General features: G+C 48.3%; 1 protein-coding gene across 4 annotated transcripts in view; it reads left to right on the plus strand.

Annotated features, from left to right (window-relative positions):
* GSTCD (glutathione S-transferase C-terminal domain containing) overlaps window positions 1-21,293 on the plus strand; it is a 217,070-nt gene that overhangs the window by 175 nt on the left and 195,602 nt on the right. For 2 of the 4 annotated variants that reach the window (XM_044302529.1, XM_044302557.1), the window contains exon 1: window positions 14-111. The exons of 1 other annotated variant lie outside the window; for it this stretch is intronic. In XM_044302529.1, the coding sequence (XP_044158464.1) occupies window positions 87-111 (25 nt within the window). In that variant the 5' untranslated portion in view covers window positions 14-86. Of the gene's footprint in view, window positions 1-13; window positions 144-21,293 lie in introns of those variants that run through there. One more of the 4 variants, XM_044302538.1, reaches the window with a different exon arrangement.

The raw sequence follows: 21,293 nt of genomic DNA on the forward strand, positions 1-21,293 counted from the left end.
GGGACTTGTTTTGCGGTTGCACAGCTGGGCCGGAAGTGCCCGTGCACATGGATGTGGCTGAAGAAGCGGCATCTGCATAGACTGTAATGAAGGCAGCAGCCCCCAGCACAGGTAGAGGACTGCTCTGTACCCTTCATTCTCATGTATGTATCGGCTCTGTCCTGATTCACACTGGGCAATGGACTCCATGATAAAGTGCAGTACAAAATCCCAGTGCCACTCGATCAAAACGGCTGTAATGCATAGCAACCAATCAGACTCCACCTTTCATTTTCTAGAGCTCCTTTGTAAAATGAAAGGTGGAATCTGATTGGTTGCTATAGACCAGTTTTAAATCTCCCCAATGGGTTATTATAATAAGAGAGCATAAGACCCACCGTGTAATTCCCCGCCGCTCTGCCCTGTGTGTTCAGGCTGCAACGTTGACATTGTATACAGCATGTGAGCGCTGCTGCCAATCACTGGCCTCTGCGGTCCTGCGTTATATACCGCTGAGGCTAGTGATTGGCTGAAGTGGTCACGTACCGTATGAAGCTACTTCTGTAAACACAAACTGGAGGATCTTGACTAATAGGGGGCCACTACTAATAGGTGGCTCTTGAGAGAAACCTCCATCCCATAGAACACTGGCAATGGGTCTCCTTACAGGACTGGTCTCTTTAAGGAGGTTCAGCACCCTGCTGGTGTAAGGCTTCGCCTGCCCCCATTCACTATAGTGTGGACCGGCGGAGATCCAGCCGTATTCGGGTAAATATGCTGAGAATTGGTTGGAAGAAAACTGCTGCATGGCCGCCAATTCTTCTGGGCAACGCCGGAGTGCATAGAGGTCCGACAGGCTGTTCCCTGCCGATATCTGACACTAGTCTGCAACTAGCCTAAGGCCTCATGCACACGACAGTATTTTTTCACGGTCCGCAAAACGGGGTTCCGTTGTTCCGTGATCCGTGTCCGTTTTTGTTTCCGTGTGTCTTCCTTGATTTTTGGAGGATCATCAGACATGAAGGAAATAGAAAAAAAAATCTAAGTCAAGTTTGCCTTGCAAATGATAGGAAAAAAAACGGACACGGATGCGGATGACAATCTTGTGTGCATCCGTGTTTTTTCTCAGACCCATTGACTTGAATGGGTCCGCAAACCGTTGTCCGTGAAAAAAATAGGACAGGTTATATTTTTTTCACGGACTGGAAACACGGATCACGGACGCGGATGACAAACGGTGCATTTTCCGAATGTTCCACGGACCCATTGAAAGTCAATGGATCCGCAGAAAATCACGGAAAACGGAACGGACACGGAACACAACAACGGTCGTGTGCATGAGGACCTAAGGCTGAGTTCACACGGGCGAGATTTCAGCGCGGGTGCAATGCGTGAGGTGAACGCATTGCACCCGCACTGAATCCGGACCCATTCACTTCTATGTGGCTGTGCACATGAGCCGGGATTTTCACGCATCACTTGTGCGTTGCGTGATAATCGCAGCATGCTCTAAATAGTGCGTTTATCACGCAACACAGGTCCCATAGAAGTGAATGGGGCTGAGTGAAAATTGAAAGCATCCGCAAGCAAGTGCTGATGCAGTGTGATTTTCGAGCATGGTTGCTAAGATGACAGTCTATTCACTGTATTATTTTCCCTTATAACATGGTAATAAGGGAAAATAATAGCATTCTTTAATACAGAATGCTTAGTAGAAGGTCAATTGAGGGTTAAAAAATAAAAATAAATTAAATCGCCTCCTCCTCTTGATCACGTAGTTGCCGATCTCTTCTTACTTCTTTAATCATGAGCTGCCGGCTAAAGGACCTGTGGTGACGGCACATCACATGGTACAATCACATGGTCCATCACCGGGGTGATGTACCATGTGATGGACCATGTGATGATCTCAGTGACGTCACCACAGGTCCTGAAGAAAGAACAGGAGACCAGCAGCTACGCGATCAATTGGAGGACGTGAGTTAATTTTTATTTATTTATTTTTTATTTATTTTTTTTAACCCTCAATTGACCTTCTACTAAGCATTCTGTATTAACCACTTCAGCCCCGCTAGGTGAAACCCCCTTCATGACCAGAGCACTTTTTACACTTCGGCACTACACTCCTTTCACCGTTTATCGCTCGGTCATGCAACTTACCACCCAAATGAATTTTACCTCCTTTTCTTCTCACTAATGGAGCTTTCATTTGGTGGTATTTTATTGCTGCTGACATTTTTACTTTTTTTGTTATTAATCAAAATGTAACGATTTTTTTGCAAAAAAATGAAATTTTTCACTTTCAGGCTACTTTCACACTAGCGTTGTTTTAATCCGGCGTTCAATTCCGACACCAGAACTGCCCGCCGGATCCGGAAAAACGTGTGAAAACGGATTACATTTGAATCCTGATCAGGCTTTCGATCACAATGGAAAAATGCATTGGAAAAAACGGATCCGCCATTTATGGACTTTAACTTTTTTTTCACATTTTTCGGGTTTAACATGCAAAAGCCGGATCCGTTTTGACTGAACACACGGCGCCGGATCCGGCGTTAATGCAAGTCAATGGGAAAAAAGCCTGATCAGGCGTTCAGTCAAAGTGTTCAGGCTTTTTGGCCGGAGGTAAAAATACTGCATGCTACGTTTTTCTGAAAAGCCTGATCAGTCAAAAAGACTGAACAGAAGACATCCTGATGCATCCTGAAGGACTGACTCTCCATTCAGAATGCATTAGGATAAAACTGATCAGTTCTTTTCCGGATTTGAGCCCCTAGGACGGAACTCAGCGCCGGAAAAGAAAAACGCTAGTGTGAAAGTACCCTCAGCTGTAAAATTTTGCAAAAAAAACGACATCCATATATAAATTTTTCGCCAAATTTATTGTTCTACATGTCTTTGATAAAAAAAAAATGTTTGGGCAAAAAAAAAATGGTTTGGGTAAAAGTTATAGCGTTTACAAACTATGGTACAAAAATGTGAATTTCCGCTTTTTGAAGCAGCTCTGACTTTCTGAGCACCTGTCATGTTTCCTGAGGTTCTACAATGCCCAAACAGTAGAAAACCCCCACAAATGACCCCATTTCGGAAAGTAGACACCCTAAGGTATTCGCTGATGGGCATAGTGAGTTCATAGAACTTTTTATTTTTTGTCACAAGTTAGCGGAAAATGATGATGATTTATTATAATTTTTTTTTTCTTACAAAGTCTCATATTCCACTAACTTGCGACAAAAAATAAAAAATTCTAGGAACTCGCCATGCCCCTCACGGAATACCTTGGGGTGTCTTCTTTCCAAAATGGGGTCACTTGTGGGGTAGTTATACTGCCCTGGCAATTTAGGGGCCCAAATGTGTGAGAAGAACTTTGCAATCAAAATGTGTAAAAAATGACCGGTGAAATCCAAAAGGTGCACTTTGGAATATGTGCCCCTTTGCCCACCTTGGCAGCAAAAAAGTGTCACACATCTGGTATCGCCGTACTCAGGAGAAGTTGGGGAATGTGTTTTGGGGTGTCATTTTACATATACCCATGCTGGGTGAGAAAAATATCTTGGTCAAATGCCAACTTTGTATAAAAAAATGGGAAAAGTTGTCTTTTGCCAAGATATTTCCACATTCGCATTTTTATCACGCATTGCACCTGCGTGATAAAAACTGAACAACGGAACGCAATTGCAGTCAAAACTGACTGCAATTGGGTACCTACTCGCGCGGGTTTGCCGCAGTACACCCAGGACGCATCCTGAACAAATCCGTCACGCCCGTGTGAACCCAGCCTAAGGCTACTTTCACACTGGTGTTTTGGCTTTCCGTATGTAAGGTCCGTTCAGGGATCTCATAAGCGGTCCAAAATGGATCAGTTTTGCCCTAATGCATTCCTAATGGAAAAGGATCCACTCAGAATGCATCAGTTTAGTCTCCATTCTGCTCTGGAGGCGGACACCAAAGAGGAGGTCAATTGAGGGTTAAAAATAAATAAAAAATAAATAACTCACCTCCTCCAATTGATCGCGTAGCTGCCGGTCTCCTGTTCTTTCTTCAGGACCTGTGGTGACGTCACTGAGATCATCACATGGTCCATCACTGTGATTGTACCATGTGATGTGACGTCACCACAGGTGACCCTCCGGGTATTTTCGGCGCTCTCATAGGAACAAATGAAGGGCAGCCGTGATGCGTGGTGCGCCCTCCGGGTCTTTGCGGGCTCTGTTGTAGGTGGGACCCGCACCTATCAGACCTTGGGTGCATATCCCAGTGATTTGCTCCCAATGTCTGTGATGGGAATACTTAAAGGGAATGTGCTGCCTATTTTTTTTTAGCTGCTTGTTAAAATCAGATACTGACACCTCTCCCTTCCTTCTAATCTGCTGTTATTTTCTGATTGTAGATTTTTTTTCAATCCTATTTCCTGAAGAGGATTATGGTGGCTGCCATCTTGCCTGCACAGTAGCCTTTGCTGAAACCATGCTAGTAGTAGCAGCATTTCTCAGAGCGTTCTGCACCATTGGGTTTACCCGGCTATGCTCAGCTTTCTCGCCCAATTTCCTTGGGGGACACAGAAGACCTTGGGTATAGCTCATCTCCCTAGGAGGCGTGACACTAAGTGAGAACTGTTAAGCCCCTCCTCCACAGCTATACCCTCAGCCTGGAGAGAGAGACTGCCAGTTTTTGCTTAGTGTCCAAGGAGGCAAGACACTCCCTGCTACTGCAGGGCTGTTTTTCTCCTGTTTGGTTTTTAGTTTTGATTTTTGCTTTTGTTTTTTCTTCAGATCATCAGGGACAACAGAGACGCACTAGACCTCTCTGTTTCTCCCGGGGTCGAGCTGCGCCAGTGCCGGTCATCCGCACTGCTGCCTCCCCCACAGAAGGCAAGGTGGACCAGGGCAGCCCAGCTCCCCTGCATCCCGCCAGCGCAAGGGTCGCCCGCACGCCAAGCCCCTCTTCCAGCGTCCTGCCACTACGGTGCCAGTAGCTGAAGGGGCGACCCTGCTGGAACGGACCGAGGGTGAAGACGGCTGTGGTAAGAGAGAGGCTTCTCCAGCCCTACGTTCCCCTCATTCCCTCCCCGGTCTCCTGCGTGCTGGACCCCCATACTGGTCCCTGCTGGACCTAGGCTGGCCCCTGAGGTGTCGTTGGGAACAGCCATGTTTCTGGCTCCAGGGCTGTCTCTCATGTCCAGCTGTTGCCCAAGCCCCACACCACCACCATACTGGTGACCACGGGGCGACTATACACTGCCCCTTCATAGGGCATTGCACAGGGGTGAGCAATGGATTGCTGTGGAGGAATCTGCTTTAGGACCGGAGTCCGGCTCCTAGCTGCCTCTGACACAGGGGTTATGCCGGCCCTCCCCCTTACCGGTCGCAGATTCAGTACAGGGGGCCCGCGCTGACTGCCCTGGTCCGTTAGGGCAGGGGGTGCAGTGCTGGACTTCAGGGTCCCCCCCCCCGCTCTCCTTACCGGTGTCTAGGGCCAGGGGCCCGCTCCAGAAGCTGCCGGCTCCAGAAGCTGCCGGACGCAAGGCCCTCACGGCCTGCATGTACTGGGCGCGATGCTCCGGCAGGCCCCGGCTGACTGTTGAGGCTTCCGGTCGGCCGGGAGCCGCAAACTTTTGACCCAGGCTTCGGCCTGCTCGGCCGCAATCCGGCCCTTTGTCTCTGCCGGCCCGCGGGGTGGGCACCCGCGGCCGTTAGTACATGCGTCAGCCGGCTCCCGGCCGGGTGCCGCAAACTTTTGACCCAGGCTTCGGCCTGCACGGCCGCAATCCGGCCCTTTGTCTCTGCCGGCCCGCGGGGTGGGCACCCGCGGCCGTTAGTCAGCCGGCTCCCTCCCGGTCCCGGCCGACCGCCGGTACTCCCGGTCGGCCGGGCGCCGCGAAAATCTAGGCCCCGGCTTCACGGCCTACTAGGCCACAAACTTCCAGCCTCGGTTGGAGGGGGCGGGAACTTCTCGCGGCGCGAATTCTTCCCGCCTGGAGGTCCCCCGCCCCCAGGGGATCGCAGCGCCGCCCCCTAGGCCGGAGGTTTGTTAAAGGGAACCTGTCACCCAAAAATCGTCTATCAAGCTGTTTACAGTACCTTATAGTGCTGTGTCCTCGTTTCTCGATGCACTTTTTCTTCGTTTTGCCGCATGTCTGCTCATTCAGAAATCGTAGTTATATTCAGCTGCTGCCCCGTGCTGCAAGTCAGGCTTGAAGTCACGGGGGCAGCGGCCTCGGCGTCTTCCATGGCCCTCTCCCCGCCCCCTGCCTCTGTGACTGACACCCGAACATCCGAATCCGGGACCGCGCTCAACGGCCGCATGCGCAGTAAAGGGCGGCAGGAGCGCGGTCCCGGCTGCCGCGCGTACTACGCGCCGTCTTACTTTCGCCGCACTGCGCATGCGCCCGACATCCTGTATCAAACGCGCCCGCGCCCAGATGCCGGGCGCGGGCGCGTTTGATACAGGATGTCGGGCGCATGCGCAGTGCGGCGAAAGTAAGACGGCCCGTAGTACGCGCGGCAGCCGGGACCGCGCTCCTGCCGCCCTTTACTGCGCATGCGGCCGTTGAGCGCGGTCCCGGATTCGGATGTTCGGGTGTCAGTCACAGAGGCAGGGGGCGGGGAGAGGGCCATGGAAGACGCCGAGGCCGCTGCCCCCGTGACTTCAAGCCTGACTTGCAGCACGGGGCAGCAGCTGAATATAACTACGATTTCTGAATGAGCAGACATGCGGCAAAACGAAGAAAAAGTGCATCGAGAAACGAGGACACAGCACTATAAGGTACTGTAAACAGCTTGATAGACGATTTTTGGGTGACAGGTTCCCTTTAACCTGTTGGGTACCGGCCACCAGGGGCCGGCTCCCATCTAGAGGACACCCTCTATGTTCTGGGCTTCCTGGTGGGCCTGTGTGAGATTGTGCCCCTGTATGGTGGCCCCTTTTTTTTTTTTTGCCTCAGAGTGGCTGTGTTTTAAAAAAAAAAAAAAAAAAAAAAAAAAGGAATAAAGTTAATAAATAACGGAATGGTTGCGCAGGACGCTGCAGCCTGATGCAGTAGTGCTGGCCGCACGCTATGCCCCCCTTCCGTAGGCGGCATGTTGCGCTCCTCGGCTGCGGTTCTGGCCAGCTACATGTTCCCCTTCTAGGCGGACCCTTGCCATCTCCCGGGATACGGCGCTGACCAAGGGCAAGCGCCCCGTCTATAGGCAGAACGTCGCCTCTCCAGTTACAGGTTGGCCATGTGCATCACTCTCACTGGATTTAATGCCGGACAGGTGCATGACCCCCTTCTGGGGCAGAAGAATTGCATATGCGGAACACTGCACTCATTGGGTTCACTGCCGGCCATGTGCACGTCCCCCTTCCATAAGCGGAACGCTGCACTCTCAATGGATTCGCTGCCGGCCTTGTGCATGACTCCCTTCCATAAGCGGTAGGCTGCACTCTCATTGGTTTCGCTGCCGGCCTTGAGCATGCCTCCTTCTCTCGGGCGGCATACATACTCTTCCTGGCTGGGGTTGTTCTCTCGCGGTAGGTTGCTGGCCACGTGCTTGACCCCCTTCCATGGCGGGGTGCTTGCACTCTCACCGGATCCGCTGCCAGCCATAGGCATGGCCCCCCCCCCCCCCCCCCCTTCCTTGGGCGGTGTACCGCACTCTCGCTGGCTTTGCTGCCGGCATGGGCATGCCTCCTCTCCTCAGGCGACATACATGCACCTTCACTGACGGTGTTTGTTCTTGCGCCAGTACGTTGCTGGCCATGTGCATGGCCCCGTCCGTGGCGGGGTGCTCGCGCTCTCCTGGGATGCGATGCTGCCGTGTGCGATTCATTGCACCCTCACCGAATACGTTGCTGGCCGGGAGCATGGCCCTCTAAACATGGGTGCGCTGCTTGCACTCCCTTTGGAAACGGTGCTGGCCTTGTGCATGACCACTTCTTATTCCGTGGGCGGTAATTTGCGCGCTCATGAGATTCACGGCTGTCCTTCTATATGCTGTACTGGACGTTCCCCTTCATTGGCGAACTACTCGTTGCACTCTCACAAAATTCGGTGTTGGTTGGATTATTGCACAATAATTTAATGCCAGGATAATCCTGTGCGTGCCCTTCCCCCTTCACTAGGTCCTTTGGTGCGGGCCTTTGCACTCTTGCCGTCTGCAGAGTTTGCCAGGTGCCTTTCTTCCCCCTTTTCTGGGCGGACTGCTTGCGTTCCATAGCATGCCCCCTGTACTAGCCTTGTGCATTACTCCCGTTCGGGTTGCACTTTGCACTTCCATGGATACTGTGGGATGCTTGGCTGTGCGCTCTGTGCGTTGTTTGGGCCGTGTTTCCCTTCTCCTCCCGTGGGTGGGTTGGCCTTCTCGCTGCCTGCGGTTTGCTAGTACGTATGCCTCCCTTCCTCCTGCGACATACTTTTTTTTTTTTCTCTTGGGGTGAGGCTGCTTGTCGCTAGCTTTGCACTCTTTTCTGAAGAGGTCATTCTGTCCACCTGTATGAGCCTAAGGTGTTGTCCAACACACAACAAATGAATGCCCAATGTATTCACCGCTGTATACCTTGTATATATGTAGACGGGCTCTGCTGGCTCGCTACTGCACCGAGCTGGGTGGCACTCATTCTCTGGTGTGGTCCCGTTGTGACTGCACCAGCCATGTTCATTGGCCCTTCCACCTGGGGGTGTTCGGGGTACCTTGATGCGTACCCGTTCGTCCTCCCGTGACATTGCTTCCCCGCACAAGCCGTCGGGTCGAGAGCGTTGTCTTTGGCGCCTTCTGCACTTCAGTCTGATCTGCTACCAGGAACAGACCGCTCCTCTCGGGTAGGTCACCCAACTTCTCTTGGGTGCTAGTCTATCCAGGTCTGAGGGACCTCCACTTTTGGGTTCTTCCGGGTTTTCGCCTTCTGCGAGGCGATGTGCAGGTCGTCTCACAGAGTAGCAGGTTTTCGGCTTTTGAACTGTCCTGTGGCTTCCCTGTTTGCCATTCCTCCTTTCGGTTCGGAGGGTGTTATGCCGACCTCTGTCTCGACTGCTTTTCCTCGCCGGCTCGGTTGTTTTGGCTTCCTTTCTGAGTTTGTCACTCCGAGGTGGCTTCTGCACCGGCCAGGCCTCAGAGGTTGTTTCGTCATTGCCCCCTCCCCTTCGGGGGTGAGCATGGTTGTTCATTTGGATGGTTCCGGTGTTACTTGTGGTCTCGTACCGTCTCCCTCGTTTTCGCTGGCAGTACTAGCTGTGTGCCTGTTTGCCAGGCCTATTGCGTTCTGTCCTCCCGCTGGGTGCAGATTACCTTTCCATTCTGGGCATATGGTCCTGCTGGACTTACCTTTTCGGTAACTTGGGAGGACTACCCTTCGGTCACGGTTGTCCTTGACTTTCCCTCACCAGGACTGTAGAACTCCTTCCTGTGGTGGCTACGTCGACTTGGACTTTGGCCTGTCTTGTCCTGGCATCTGTCGGCTGCTGGGCGGACCCTTCCGGTTTCTTCCGTCTGTCCTTCTGCTCACCCACTCCGGTTGGATACGGGACTATGTTGTTCGGGGGCCGACGGGAGTTTTCTTCCGACCCTTGGGCCGTGTTACTGGTCTGCGCCTGATCACATTGGGTTTTTTTTTCCCGCTTGCCAGGCGATTCCTGCGAGCGCGCTAGTGTTCGCTCCCGACTGTGCTTCGTCCGGGTTCGGTTGTCGGACTTAGGGTTCTTGACTAGGTTTTGTGGTAAGTGGGGCATTCCCCCACTCTGCTTTTCTCTCCCTTGGTTTTGTCTTTCTCTAGTCCGGCCTGGGACTGGGACTCTGTTACTGAAGTGTCAAGTGTCGGCGCTGTCCTTCCCCTTGCAGCGTTTTCTGGCCCTCCTGGGCCTGTCATGACCTTCTTCCACAGAGTGGCTCTTTGGTTCCTCTGTACCGTTCCCTGGTACCGCCCTGGGAACTACACACTGAGCTCTTGGCGCTCCACTCTTTCCCTTGGTGCCGTTGTAGAAGTTCTCCCTACTCCTGCTGTCCTGTACAGTTGTGTTTTCTGTTGCCATCATGTCTGACGGGTGCCTGATGGGTGGCCCTTCGTGTTCTGTGCCCTCTGTCCTTTTCCAGGACGGGGCTGTTTCTCCATCCCGTCCCTTCCTTCTGAGGGTGGTATCTGCCTTCTTATCTACGAGGCTTTGGTCATCCCCTTCCCGTCTCCGGGAACGGGCGCTTCACCGCTTGGAGATTGTTTGGGTTTGCAGTTATTCCTTGGAGATCTCCGGCTCTTGTCGGCGTTCGGTCTCTTGTGTTTCCAGGATGTCCGCGCAAAGGGTTGACGGCCTCCAGGGTGGCTTCCTTCGCTCTCTGTGTCTATTGCTGTGGTTACCGCACCAAGGGCAGGGTTCTGCTTTTGGTGTCACCGTTCATTTCACCAGAGCGGTCGGTGCCTCCTGGGCCGGAGGCATTAGGCTTCGGCCATGCTTTTGTGCAAGGCGGTCGCTGGTCTTCCTTGCACACCTTACTGGGTTCTACAGGGTGCGTGCTGGGGCCTCGGCGTCTGCTGCCTTGGGCCGCCTGGTCTGCAGGCGGCGGTTTCTTGATGCCTTCGGGTGCTTTGCCCTGGTGCTGTGGTCCCTCCCCTCTTGGACTGCTATTGAACGTCCCAAGGTCTTCTGTGTCCCCCAAGGAAATTGGGCGAGAAAACGAGATTTTTGTATAACTTACCAGTAAAATCTCTTTCTCGCTCTTTCCTTGGGGGACACAGCACCCACCCATTCTTTGTTTCCGAGTTTGTTTTACCCGTTGGGTAGTTGGCTTGTTGGTTCCACTTTTGGACTTTGCCTTTTCTCACTACTTGGACACGCAACTGGCAGTCTCTCTCTCCAGGCTGAGGGTATAGCTGTGGAGGAGGGGCTTAACAGTTCTCACTTAGTGTCACGCCTCCTATGGAGATGAGCTATACCCAAGGTCTTCTGTGTCCCCCAAGGAAAGAGCGAGAAAGAGATTTTACTGGTAAGTTATACAAAAATCTCGTTTTTCCAACATGAGAAGTACAGAATCCAGATCTACAGAAAGGAGTATTTCCAGCATGGGAAACCTGGATGTTACAGAGCAGTCTGAGAAACTCTGCAGTTTCTGGAAAGGTTTAGGTCCCCTTTAACAGCATCTAGAGATGTGCTTGGGCCATAGACACAATGGTCAGGAGGGGACCTCATTGACCTACGGGACAGTTTTCTAGGCATGCTCTGTGCAGAGGTCAGAAGGGAGTAGATAAGCTGTGATATCACCAACTGTGAATGTTCCTGTAATGATAAGCAGGATTTTAACGGTTTAGGCAGGGTGCTGAATCTTTTTAGGCTACTTTCACACTCGTGTTTTAGGCGGATCCGTCATGGACCTGCAAAAACGGATCTGTTACAATAATACAACCGCATGCGTCCATCATAAACGGATCCGTATTATCTGTAACATAGCCAAGATGGAGTTCATGACGGATCCATTTTCTATTGTACCAGATTGTGCCACATGGCGGACAGAAAAACGCTATTTCCGTCAGCCCCATAGAAGTGAATGGAGCGTTAGCCATGCTTACACGGTGCTCCGTCAATTCATTTGAATGGGACTTATGAAAATAGCCAAGCGATACTTGGCGCTCCCATAGGAATGAATGGAGGGCGGCCGCGCATGTGCAGTGCACCCTCTGGGACTTTGCGGGCTCCATTCTAAGTAGAGGTGCAGGTCCCTGGTGTAAGTGATCACCTGAACTCAGTAACTAGGGGGGTGTCCACATACTTTGGGTGAGGCCACATGGCGCAGTATTGATGCAGCAGCGATGCGGACAAAGACTGTGATGACATGCACATGCCACAGATTCTACCTGCAAAACCACACGACCATTTGTAATTGCAATGGGCTTTTGCAGGTGAAACAGCTGTTTCCCATCAAAAGCAAACATTGAGCTTAGAAACCGCAGCAGACGCATGCTGGTACGATTTTCGGCCTCTTCGCAGTTGTGTCACCCCCAGCTGTGTAATACACATTGTAAGCTGATGAGTAGGGATGAGCGAATCGACTTCGGATGAAACATCCAAAGTCGATTTGCATAAAACAGTACTAGGCCCCTTTCACACGAGTGTGACGGATTAGGTCCGGATGCGTTCAGGAAAACTCGCACCATTTTGCAAACCAGTTCAATCAGTTTTGTCTGCGATTGCGTTAAGTTATTCAGTTTTTTCCGCGCGAGTGCTATGCGTTTAAGAGTGTTTTTCACGCGCGTGATAAAAAACTGAAGGTTTACAAAAAACATCTCTTAGCAACCATCAGTGAAAAACGTATTGCACCCACATGAAAAACGCAGAATATAGAACATGCTGTGATTTTCACACAACGCAGAACTGATGCGTGAAAAACAAAGCTCATGTACACAGACCCATTGAAATGAATGGGTCAGGATTCAGTGCGGGTGCTATGCGTTCACGTCACGCATTGCACCCGCGCGGAAAACTCGCTCGTGTGAAAGGGGCGAGGAGAGCAGCGTTCCCACAGATATCAGGACTCTTCGGCTTGTGCTGTATGTTGAATAGTTCTAGCGCTGGGTCAGTTAGACCCTCTCAGGCTATGAGCTGAGCGCTGTGATTGGCCAGCGCTACAGCATGGGAGAAGGAGACGCCGGCAGGTTCCCCTGGGTGGAGCCTAACTATGAAGATACCGGAGGCTATACAGGGAGAACGGAGCGGCGCCCAGGTATAACAGTAAGTGCAGGGAGATCCCTGGGCGCCGCTCTCCATGTCTGTACAGTTAGTTTAGATTTTTTATTCTAGTGAAAGGTCCTCTTTAAGCCACATTCCTATCAGGGCTCATGCACACGACCGGATGTATTTTGTGGTCCGTTTTTCACTGATTCGTTGTTTTGTATGTGAGGTTTTTTTCCCCTCCGATTTAAGTCCTCTTCCGCTCCGTTATTTCACAAAACATATCCGTATGGTTTCCGTATGCGATACGTTTTTTGCGGATCGGAAATGGAAACAGTAACTTATTAATCACCAAACACATGAGCAATATGGGCTGGGCATAGCACTTCTACAGTATGGATCCGCAAAATACGGATGACATACGGATGTGTTCTGTGTGCGTTCCGCATTTTTTGCGGACCCATTTACTTAAATGGGGCCTCGGACCGTGATTTGCGGACAATAATAGAACATGCACAACTTTTTTGCGGAACAGAAAAAAGGAAATACAGAAACGGAATAAACACGCAGTACCTTCCGTTGTTTTGCGGACCCATTGAAGTGAATGGTTCCGCATACGGTCCGCAAAAAAACGGAACGGAAGTGGAAAGAAAATAAGTTTGTGTGTGTGTGCCCTCAGTAAGATAAGAACTGAGCTATAATAAGTGTTTAGGAGATAAGGGGCCATCAGCTGAGCTGCCTGACAGGAAACAGTGAAAATACAGAGCCTGCTACTAGAGAAACACAAAGGGCCAGATTTATCATTAGCTCAGGTCAGAATAATGAAGTGAAAAAGTCCCCAAAAAAGTCCCCAACGCTAAAACTGCGCACAAATTTGCGACTTTTTTCTGCTCTGCACTATGCTCGCCTGTTTTCTGAAAGTGGGCGTGTTTTCTTATGTAAATGAATCTCTAGACAGATTTACTATTGGGACTATTAAAAAAGTCGCAATTTCACTCCAGTGAGGACCATGCTTATCTTATGAGACTTTTTAATAGAACATGCGACTTTTTCGTAAAGACGTGCGACTTTTGTAAAGCCGCTTACTGACGGATAAACTGCTACCGTCAAACCACATTTATTACAGTCTTAAAGGGCCGATCGTAAATCTCACTTCGCTAAAACTGACTGTAGCCATATGTTAAAGTGGAGTGAACTGTCAGTCATGATAAATCTGGCCCAAAGGCTGTAGAAAACGCCAGAGAAAGGGTTCACATTTTTTAATAAAGACTAATTGAAAAAAAAGATTTTTAGCGTACAATTCAACAATACAAAATTGCCCCCAAAGGTGTACATAGCCTTTAAGTTCAGTGGGAATGTATGATGGTGCTTTTATGAGCCACAGTAACCTCATGTGGGTTACCACTGAGTACAGGTGAAATACAGCAATTAGCGGTAATATGCATGTGGTCCTTCATATGCGGCAGATTTTGTGTCAGAAAATTCCAAAACTGAAAATCATTTCTATTCATTTGAATGGGGCAGCAGGCACAGGGATTTCTGCATGCCCCATTAAGGTGAATGGAAAATCTGCCGCGTGTGAAGGCACCCCAATGCAGTAAGCCCCTGATCCACTGCAGCCGTCTGTTTAGCTGTACACCTTGTGAACACTGGGCATGACACATCGGTGACTGGTTCAGGAGGGGTATATATTCCATTACCTAATGCCTCTTGCGTCAAATTGTAAGAAGTCTTGGAGAAACCTTTTAAATTCCTCCAGGTGTGCATAGGTATCTCAGTAAAGAATGGAAATGTCCAGGCATCTTCTGCAGCTGCTGGATCCTTTGCTTTGGGAGGTATGCTAATTCTTTGAATACGCCGTTTGACCCCATTTGTGCGCGCCTTTTCTCTAAATTCCAATATTCTTTGACGAGTGACTGATTCCATGGATTATTATTATGTGGTGCTGGGAAATACTGACGCGTCTTAAATCAATAGCCTAATTCCAAGGTGACACGGCAGCTCCCAATTAGCCACGGGGTGCAGCTTAAGCCGGTGACATATTGTTTATGCTCGGAATATATTTTTGTCATGTCTTGATGGATTAAAGTCTTATTGCTAAAATGTAATTTATATTTCCCTCTTGAGGGTTTGCAGTGTTTTCCTGCATTGTGGGCTCTGAACAACGTGCGCCGAGGTGGCTCATTAAGCAGCAGGTAAAATTAAGAATCGCAGATTAGCGTGGATTTGGCTCGCTGGCTGCTGAATATTCCTAATGTGCTAATAATACCCCTGTGCCTGACAGTCGATGTTCTGCTGCTTGGGTCCCTGATTATAATGGGATCAATGTCTGCAGGCTGAGAATGCAGAGCTTATTGCAAAGAAATATTCCCGGATATTTCCGTTTTTGCCCTTTTTATGTGACCGCTGATCTTCCGAATTATTGACACCTTTCAAATCAAGAATGGTTATGTTTTAACCCCTTCAGTTCCCGAGGATTTTTAGTTTTTTTCGCGTTTTCATATTTTTTTTCTTACTCCTGGACTTCCCGAAGCCATAACTTTTTTATTTTTCCGTTCACATAACCGTATGAGGACTTAGCAGGACAAGTTGTACTTTCTAATGGCACTATTTAATATTGCATACATTGTAATGGGAAGCTGGAAATAAAATTCCAAATGGGATGGAATTGGAAATAAATTGCAACTCAGTTTTTTTATGGGTTTTGTTTTTACGGCGTTCCCTGTGCAGTAAAACTGACCTGTGCCTTTCGTGCTCCCGGTCAGTACGATTACAGCGATACCACATTTGTGTAGTTTTTCTTTTTCTGTAGTTTTAATACCTAAAAAAACCAAAAAGAACCCTATTCTAACCCCCATAACTTTTTTATTTTTATGTCTGCGATGTGTGAGGAAGATTTTTTGCAGGGTGATCTGTACGTTTCAATGATAGCATTGGGTGTGTATGACTTTCTGATCACTTTATTGGTGCCTTTATTTTATTTTTATTTTTTTTATTTTGGGCAAAGGGAGGATGATTAGAATTTTTCTATATATAGTTATTTATTTACTTACTTTTAAGCCATCCTAGGTGACTATAACATCCAATTGCTAGATTGCCATTTGTATTCTGTAATGTATTTTTATCCATTACAGAATTCAGAATATTCCAATGCAGGACTGCCACCTGCCAGTAATGGGCCTGGAAGCCTTGTAGATGCTCAGGCCTGTTACTGCTATGCTTCCCCGATCTCAGCCAGGGGAAGGCGCTTTGGACCATGAAGCACACGGCTTCCGGTTGTAGAGCTCTAAGATACCGTGGTCACCACATCATGGATCCTGTATTACGCTCCTGTGAAACTGGCCTAAGGATATATTCACACACAGCAGATTTGTTGGAGAAATGTTTTTGACTGAAAATCTGCTCCATGCATGTGAACAGAGCTGTTTCTGCAACACAGGACTGACTTTTGGCTCCAACTCCTCTATTTTCCGCACTCTGACTCCAGCTCCATCAGAAATGGCTCTTGTATAATTAGTAAGGCCTCTTTCACACGGGCGTCATGTTTTTTGCCCGGATAAGAGCCGGGTGCGTTGCGGGAAAATGCGCAATTTTCCCGCGCGAGTGCAAAACATTGTCATGCGTTTTGCACTCGCGTGAGAAAAATCTCGCATGTTTGGTACCCAAACCCGAACTTCTTCACAGAAGTTCGGGCTTGGGATTGATGTTCTGAAGATTGTATTATTTTCCCTTATAACATGGTTATAAGGGAAAATAATAGCATTCTGACTACAGAATGCATAGTATAATAGTGCTGGAAGGGTTAAAAAAATAAAAAAGTTAACTCACCTTATCCTCTTGTTCGCGTAGTTCGTTCCCGGTCTGTAGTTTGCTAGCTGTGGGCTTGGGCTGAATGACCTGTGGTGACGTCAGATCACATGCTCCAATCACATGGTCCATCACCATGGTGAATGAGCATGTGATCTGACGTCATCAAAGGTCCTTTAGCCCAAGCACACAGCTAGCAGACCGGGAACGAACTACGCGAACAAGAGGATAAGGTGAGTTAACTTTTTTATTTTTTTAACCCTTCCAGCACTATTATACTAAGCATTCTGTAGTCAGAATGCTATTATTTTCCCTGATAACCATGTTATAAGGGAAAATAATACAGTGAATAGACTGTCACCTAGAACCCATGCGTGAAAATCGCACCGCATCCGCACTTGCTTGCGGATGCTTGCGATTTTCACGCAACCCCATTCACTTCTATGGGGCCTGCGTTGCGTGGATTATCGCACCGCAACGCACAAAGAGGAGCATGCTGCGATTTTCACGCAACGCATAAGTGATGCGTGAAAATCACCGCTCATGTGAACAGCCCCATAGAAATGAATGGGTCAGGATTCAGTGCGGGTGCAATGCGTTCAACTCACGCATCGCACCCGCGCGGAATACTCGCTCGTGTGAAAGGGGCCTAATAGTAGTAGTAAAGTGATGACATCAGACTTTACATCATCTGTTTTAAGTACTTGCCCTAATGTCAACAGTCCTGAATTAGCAGTTTGGGCTGTCCGAAAATTGTCGGGGCTTATGGAAAATCCACCGATGAATGGATGGTCCCACACAGTTTGTCTTAGTTTGTCCTAGTGTAAGCTCCCTTAAGGACCTCCGCCGTATATGTATGGTGGAAGTCCGGTACCTTAACATGGCACCCACTTGCACGTGCCGTGGGCGCCATAGCCGCCGGGTTTCTGCTATTTTAAACAGCAAAGACTCGCGGCACATGTATGCGATTCAGATGTCGTGGTCAAATGTGACCACTGCATTTTTGCAGTCCGGAAGCGGAAGTCGCGCGCTTCCGCTCCGGTAACGGCGTTCCCCGACAGGTTCCCCGATCTCAGTTACATAACTGAAATAGACCAAAGCCTCAAGCAGGCTTCGGAGTCTATTTCAGGAATATACGATACAGGCCAATAGGTGGCAGCATTGTATTGTTATATTACAAATGAAGTGTTCAATGATGGCTATTTAGCCATCAGTGAACACAATGGACAATCTAATGATTGCCAGTTATTGTCACCCAAGATGACTTAAAAAAGTAAAAAATGAAAAAAATATTAAGGGCATACTGCAAATGGTGTAATGGGAAAAAAAATAAAAACAGCCAATTTGCCATTTTTTGTCACTTCAACTACCCAATAATTTTTTTATAATAAGCCCTCACACAGCCCGTACACATAACTACAAAAAAGTTATAGGGGTCAGAATATGGTTATACAAATGTATTTTTTTCCTCAGAGGTAAAAAAAAAAATTCTGTTTGAAAACGCAAGAAAAACTATACAAGTGTGGTATCGTTGTAACCGTACTGACCTGGAGAAGGAAGATAACAGGTCAATTTTACCGCATAGTGTACAGTGTAAAAAATAAAAAAATTTAAAACCTTTATCAGAATAGTGTTTTTTCCCAATTTTACCCCATGTGGAATTTTATTTCCGCTTCATGGTATGCAACCGTAAATGGTGCCATTAGAAAGTACAACTTGTCCTGCAAAATATAAGCTCTCATAAGGCTATGTGAATGGAAAAATTAAAAAGTTAGGACTATGGGAAGGCGGAGAATAAAAAACAAAAACTCAAACATGAAAAATCTCAGGGTCGTGAAGGGGTTAATACTGTTGTCTTCCTGTTGTCTCTAGCAGTTGTGAGCAGCACAGATTCATGTTAACTAAAGTCCTTGGAGCAGCAGATACTTACACTTAAAGGGATTCTGTCACCAGGTTTCACTGCTGTCAGCTAAAAATATGCTGATGTTCAGGGCGTCTTCCCGATTCCTAATGTGGGCTTATAAATGTCATCTGTGGGCTTATTTAGCTAAAAAAACTGCTTTTACTAACCTGTCAGTCAAACAAATAAGGTGCCCAAGGGGATGTTAATGGATGCAAGGTGCCGGCCGCACCCGCCGCCGTTCGTGCCCAGCGCCGCCTTTCCAGGCTTCTGCGCCGCCTCCTAATCCTACTGTGCCGCCTCTCGCTCTCCCTCCCTCCCTCCCCCCTCCTTCTGCTGTAAGATCTCGCGCATATGGGGGGTTGAGCGAAGCGGCGGCGCAGGCGCACTTCGCTGTATGAAGCCAAATGGAGAAGTCCGCACAGGCGTATCAGGCAGAGCCCTGTGCGCAAGCGCGAGATCTTACAGCAGGAGGAGGGGGGAGGGAGGGAGAGCGAGAGGCGGCACAGAGGATTAGGAGGCGGCGCAGAAGCCTGGAAAGGCGGCGCTGGGCACGAACGGCGGCGGGTGCGGCCGGCACCTTGCATCCATTAACATCCCCTTGGGCACCTTATTTGTTTGACTGACAGGTTAGTAAAAGCAGTTTTTTAGCTAAATAAGCCCACAGATGACATTTATAAGCCCACATTAAGAATCGGGAAGAAACCCTGAACATCAGCATATTTTTAGCTGACAGCAGTGAAACCTGGTGACAGAATCCCTTTTAAGTGTAAGTATCTGCTGCTCCAAGGACTTTAGTTAACATGAATCTGTGCTGCTCACAACTGCTAGAGACAACAGGAAGACAACAGTATTAACCCCTTCACGACCCTGAGATTTTTCATGTTTGAGTTTTTGTTTTTTATTCTCCGCCTTCCCATAGTCCTAACTTTTTAATTTTTCCATTCACATAGCCTTATGAGAGCTTATATTTTGCAGGACAAGTTGTAGGGCGGCTACTTGCTGGTAGCAGCCGCATCCTCTGATCCTAAAGACGCCCCCTCCGCATGTTGATTGACAGGGCCAGGGAACGGGATAGTTCTCTGCTGGCCCTGTTTGCATTCAAATTTCTCGCGCCTGCGCCGTACCTGTCTTCAATCGGCGCAGGCACACTGAGAGGCGGACGCTCGCTCGGCCGCTCCATCCTCAATGCGCCTGCGCCAGGTGTAGATGTGACGTCATCGGCGCAGGCGCATTGAGGATGGAGCGGCCGAGCGAGCGTCCGCCTCTCAGTGCGCCTGCGCCGACTGAATACCGTTACGGCGCAGGCGCGAGATCTTGATAGCAGACAGGGCCAGCAGAGGACGATCCCGTTCCCTGGCTCTGTCAATCAACATGCGGAGGGGGCGTCTTTAGGATCGGAGGATGCGGCTGCTACCAGCAAGTAGCCCCCCTACTTGCTGGTAGCAAGGTAATTTGCTAATTTTAAAAGCACATTTTTAACCCCTTAAGGACTCAGCCCTATTTCACCTTAAGGACTTGGCCATTTTTTGCTAATCTGACCAGTGTCACTTTAAGTGCTGATAACTTTAAAACACTTTGACTTATCCAGGCCATTCTGAGATTGTTTTTTCGTCACATATTGTACTTCATGACACTGGTAAAATTAAGTCAAAAAAATTATTTTTTTGCATAATAAAATACCTAATTTACCAAAAATTTGGAAAAATTTGCAAATGTCAAAGTTTCAGTTTCTCTACTTCTGTAATACATAGTAATACCCCCAAAAATTGTGATGACTTAACATTCCCCATATGTGTACTTCATGTTTGAATTATTTTGGGGATGTTACAAGGCTTAGAAGTTTAGAAGCAAATCTTGAAATTTTTCAGAAATTTACAAAAACCCAATTTTTAGGGACCACTACAGGTCTGAAGTCACTTTGCGAGGCTTACATAATAGAAACCACCCAAAAATGACCCCATTCTATAAACTACACCCCTCAAGGTATTCAAAACTGATATTACAAACTTCGTTAACCCTTTAGGTGTTGCACAAGAGTTATTGGCAAATGGGGATGAAATTTGAGAATTTCATTTTTTTGCCTAATTTTCCATTTTAACCCATTTTTTCCACTAACAAAGCAAGGGTTAACAGCCAAACAAGACTGTATCTTTATTGCCCTGACTCTGCCGTTTACAGAAACACCCCATATGTGGCCGTAAACTACTGTACGGCCACACAGCGGGGCGTAGAGTGAAAGGTGCGCTGTATGGTTTTTGGAAGCCAGATTTTGCTGGACTGTTTTTTTGACACCATGTCCCATTTGAAGCCCCCTGATGCACCCCTAGAGTAGAAACTCCACAAAAGTGACCCATCTAAGAAACTACACCCCTCAAGGTATTTAAAACTGATTTTACAAACTTTGTTAACCCTTTAGGTGTTGCATAAGATTTAATAGAAAATAGAGATACAATTTCAAAATTTCACTTTTTTGGCAGATTTTCCATTTTAATATTTTTTTTCCAGTTACAAAGCAAGGGTTAACAGCGAAACAAAACTCATTATTTATGGCCCTGATTCTGTAGTTTACAGAAACACCCCATATGTGGTCGTAAACTGCTGTTCAGGCACACGGCAGGGCGCAGAAGGAAAGGAATGCCATACGGTTTTTGGAAGGCAGATTTTGCTGGACTGTTTTTTTTTTACACCATGTCCCATTTGAAGCACCCCTGTTGCACCCCTAGAGTAGAAACTGAAAAAAATTTACCCCATTTTAGAAAGTACGGAATAGGGTGGCAGCTTTGTTGGTACTAGTTTAGGGTACATATGATTTTTGGTTGCTCTATATTACACTTTTTGTGCGGCAAGGTAACAAGAAATAGCTTTTTTGGCACTTTTTTTGTTATTTACAACATTCATCTGACAGGTTAGATCATGTGGTAATTTTATAGAGCAGGTTGTCACGGACGCGGCGATACCTAATATGTATAC

Source organism: Bufo gargarizans, chromosome 1 (genome assembly GCF_014858855.1).
Source record: "Bufo gargarizans isolate SCDJY-AF-19 chromosome 1, ASM1485885v1, whole genome shotgun sequence".
NCBI lineage: Eukaryota > Metazoa > Chordata > Amphibia > Anura > Bufonidae > Bufo > Bufo gargarizans.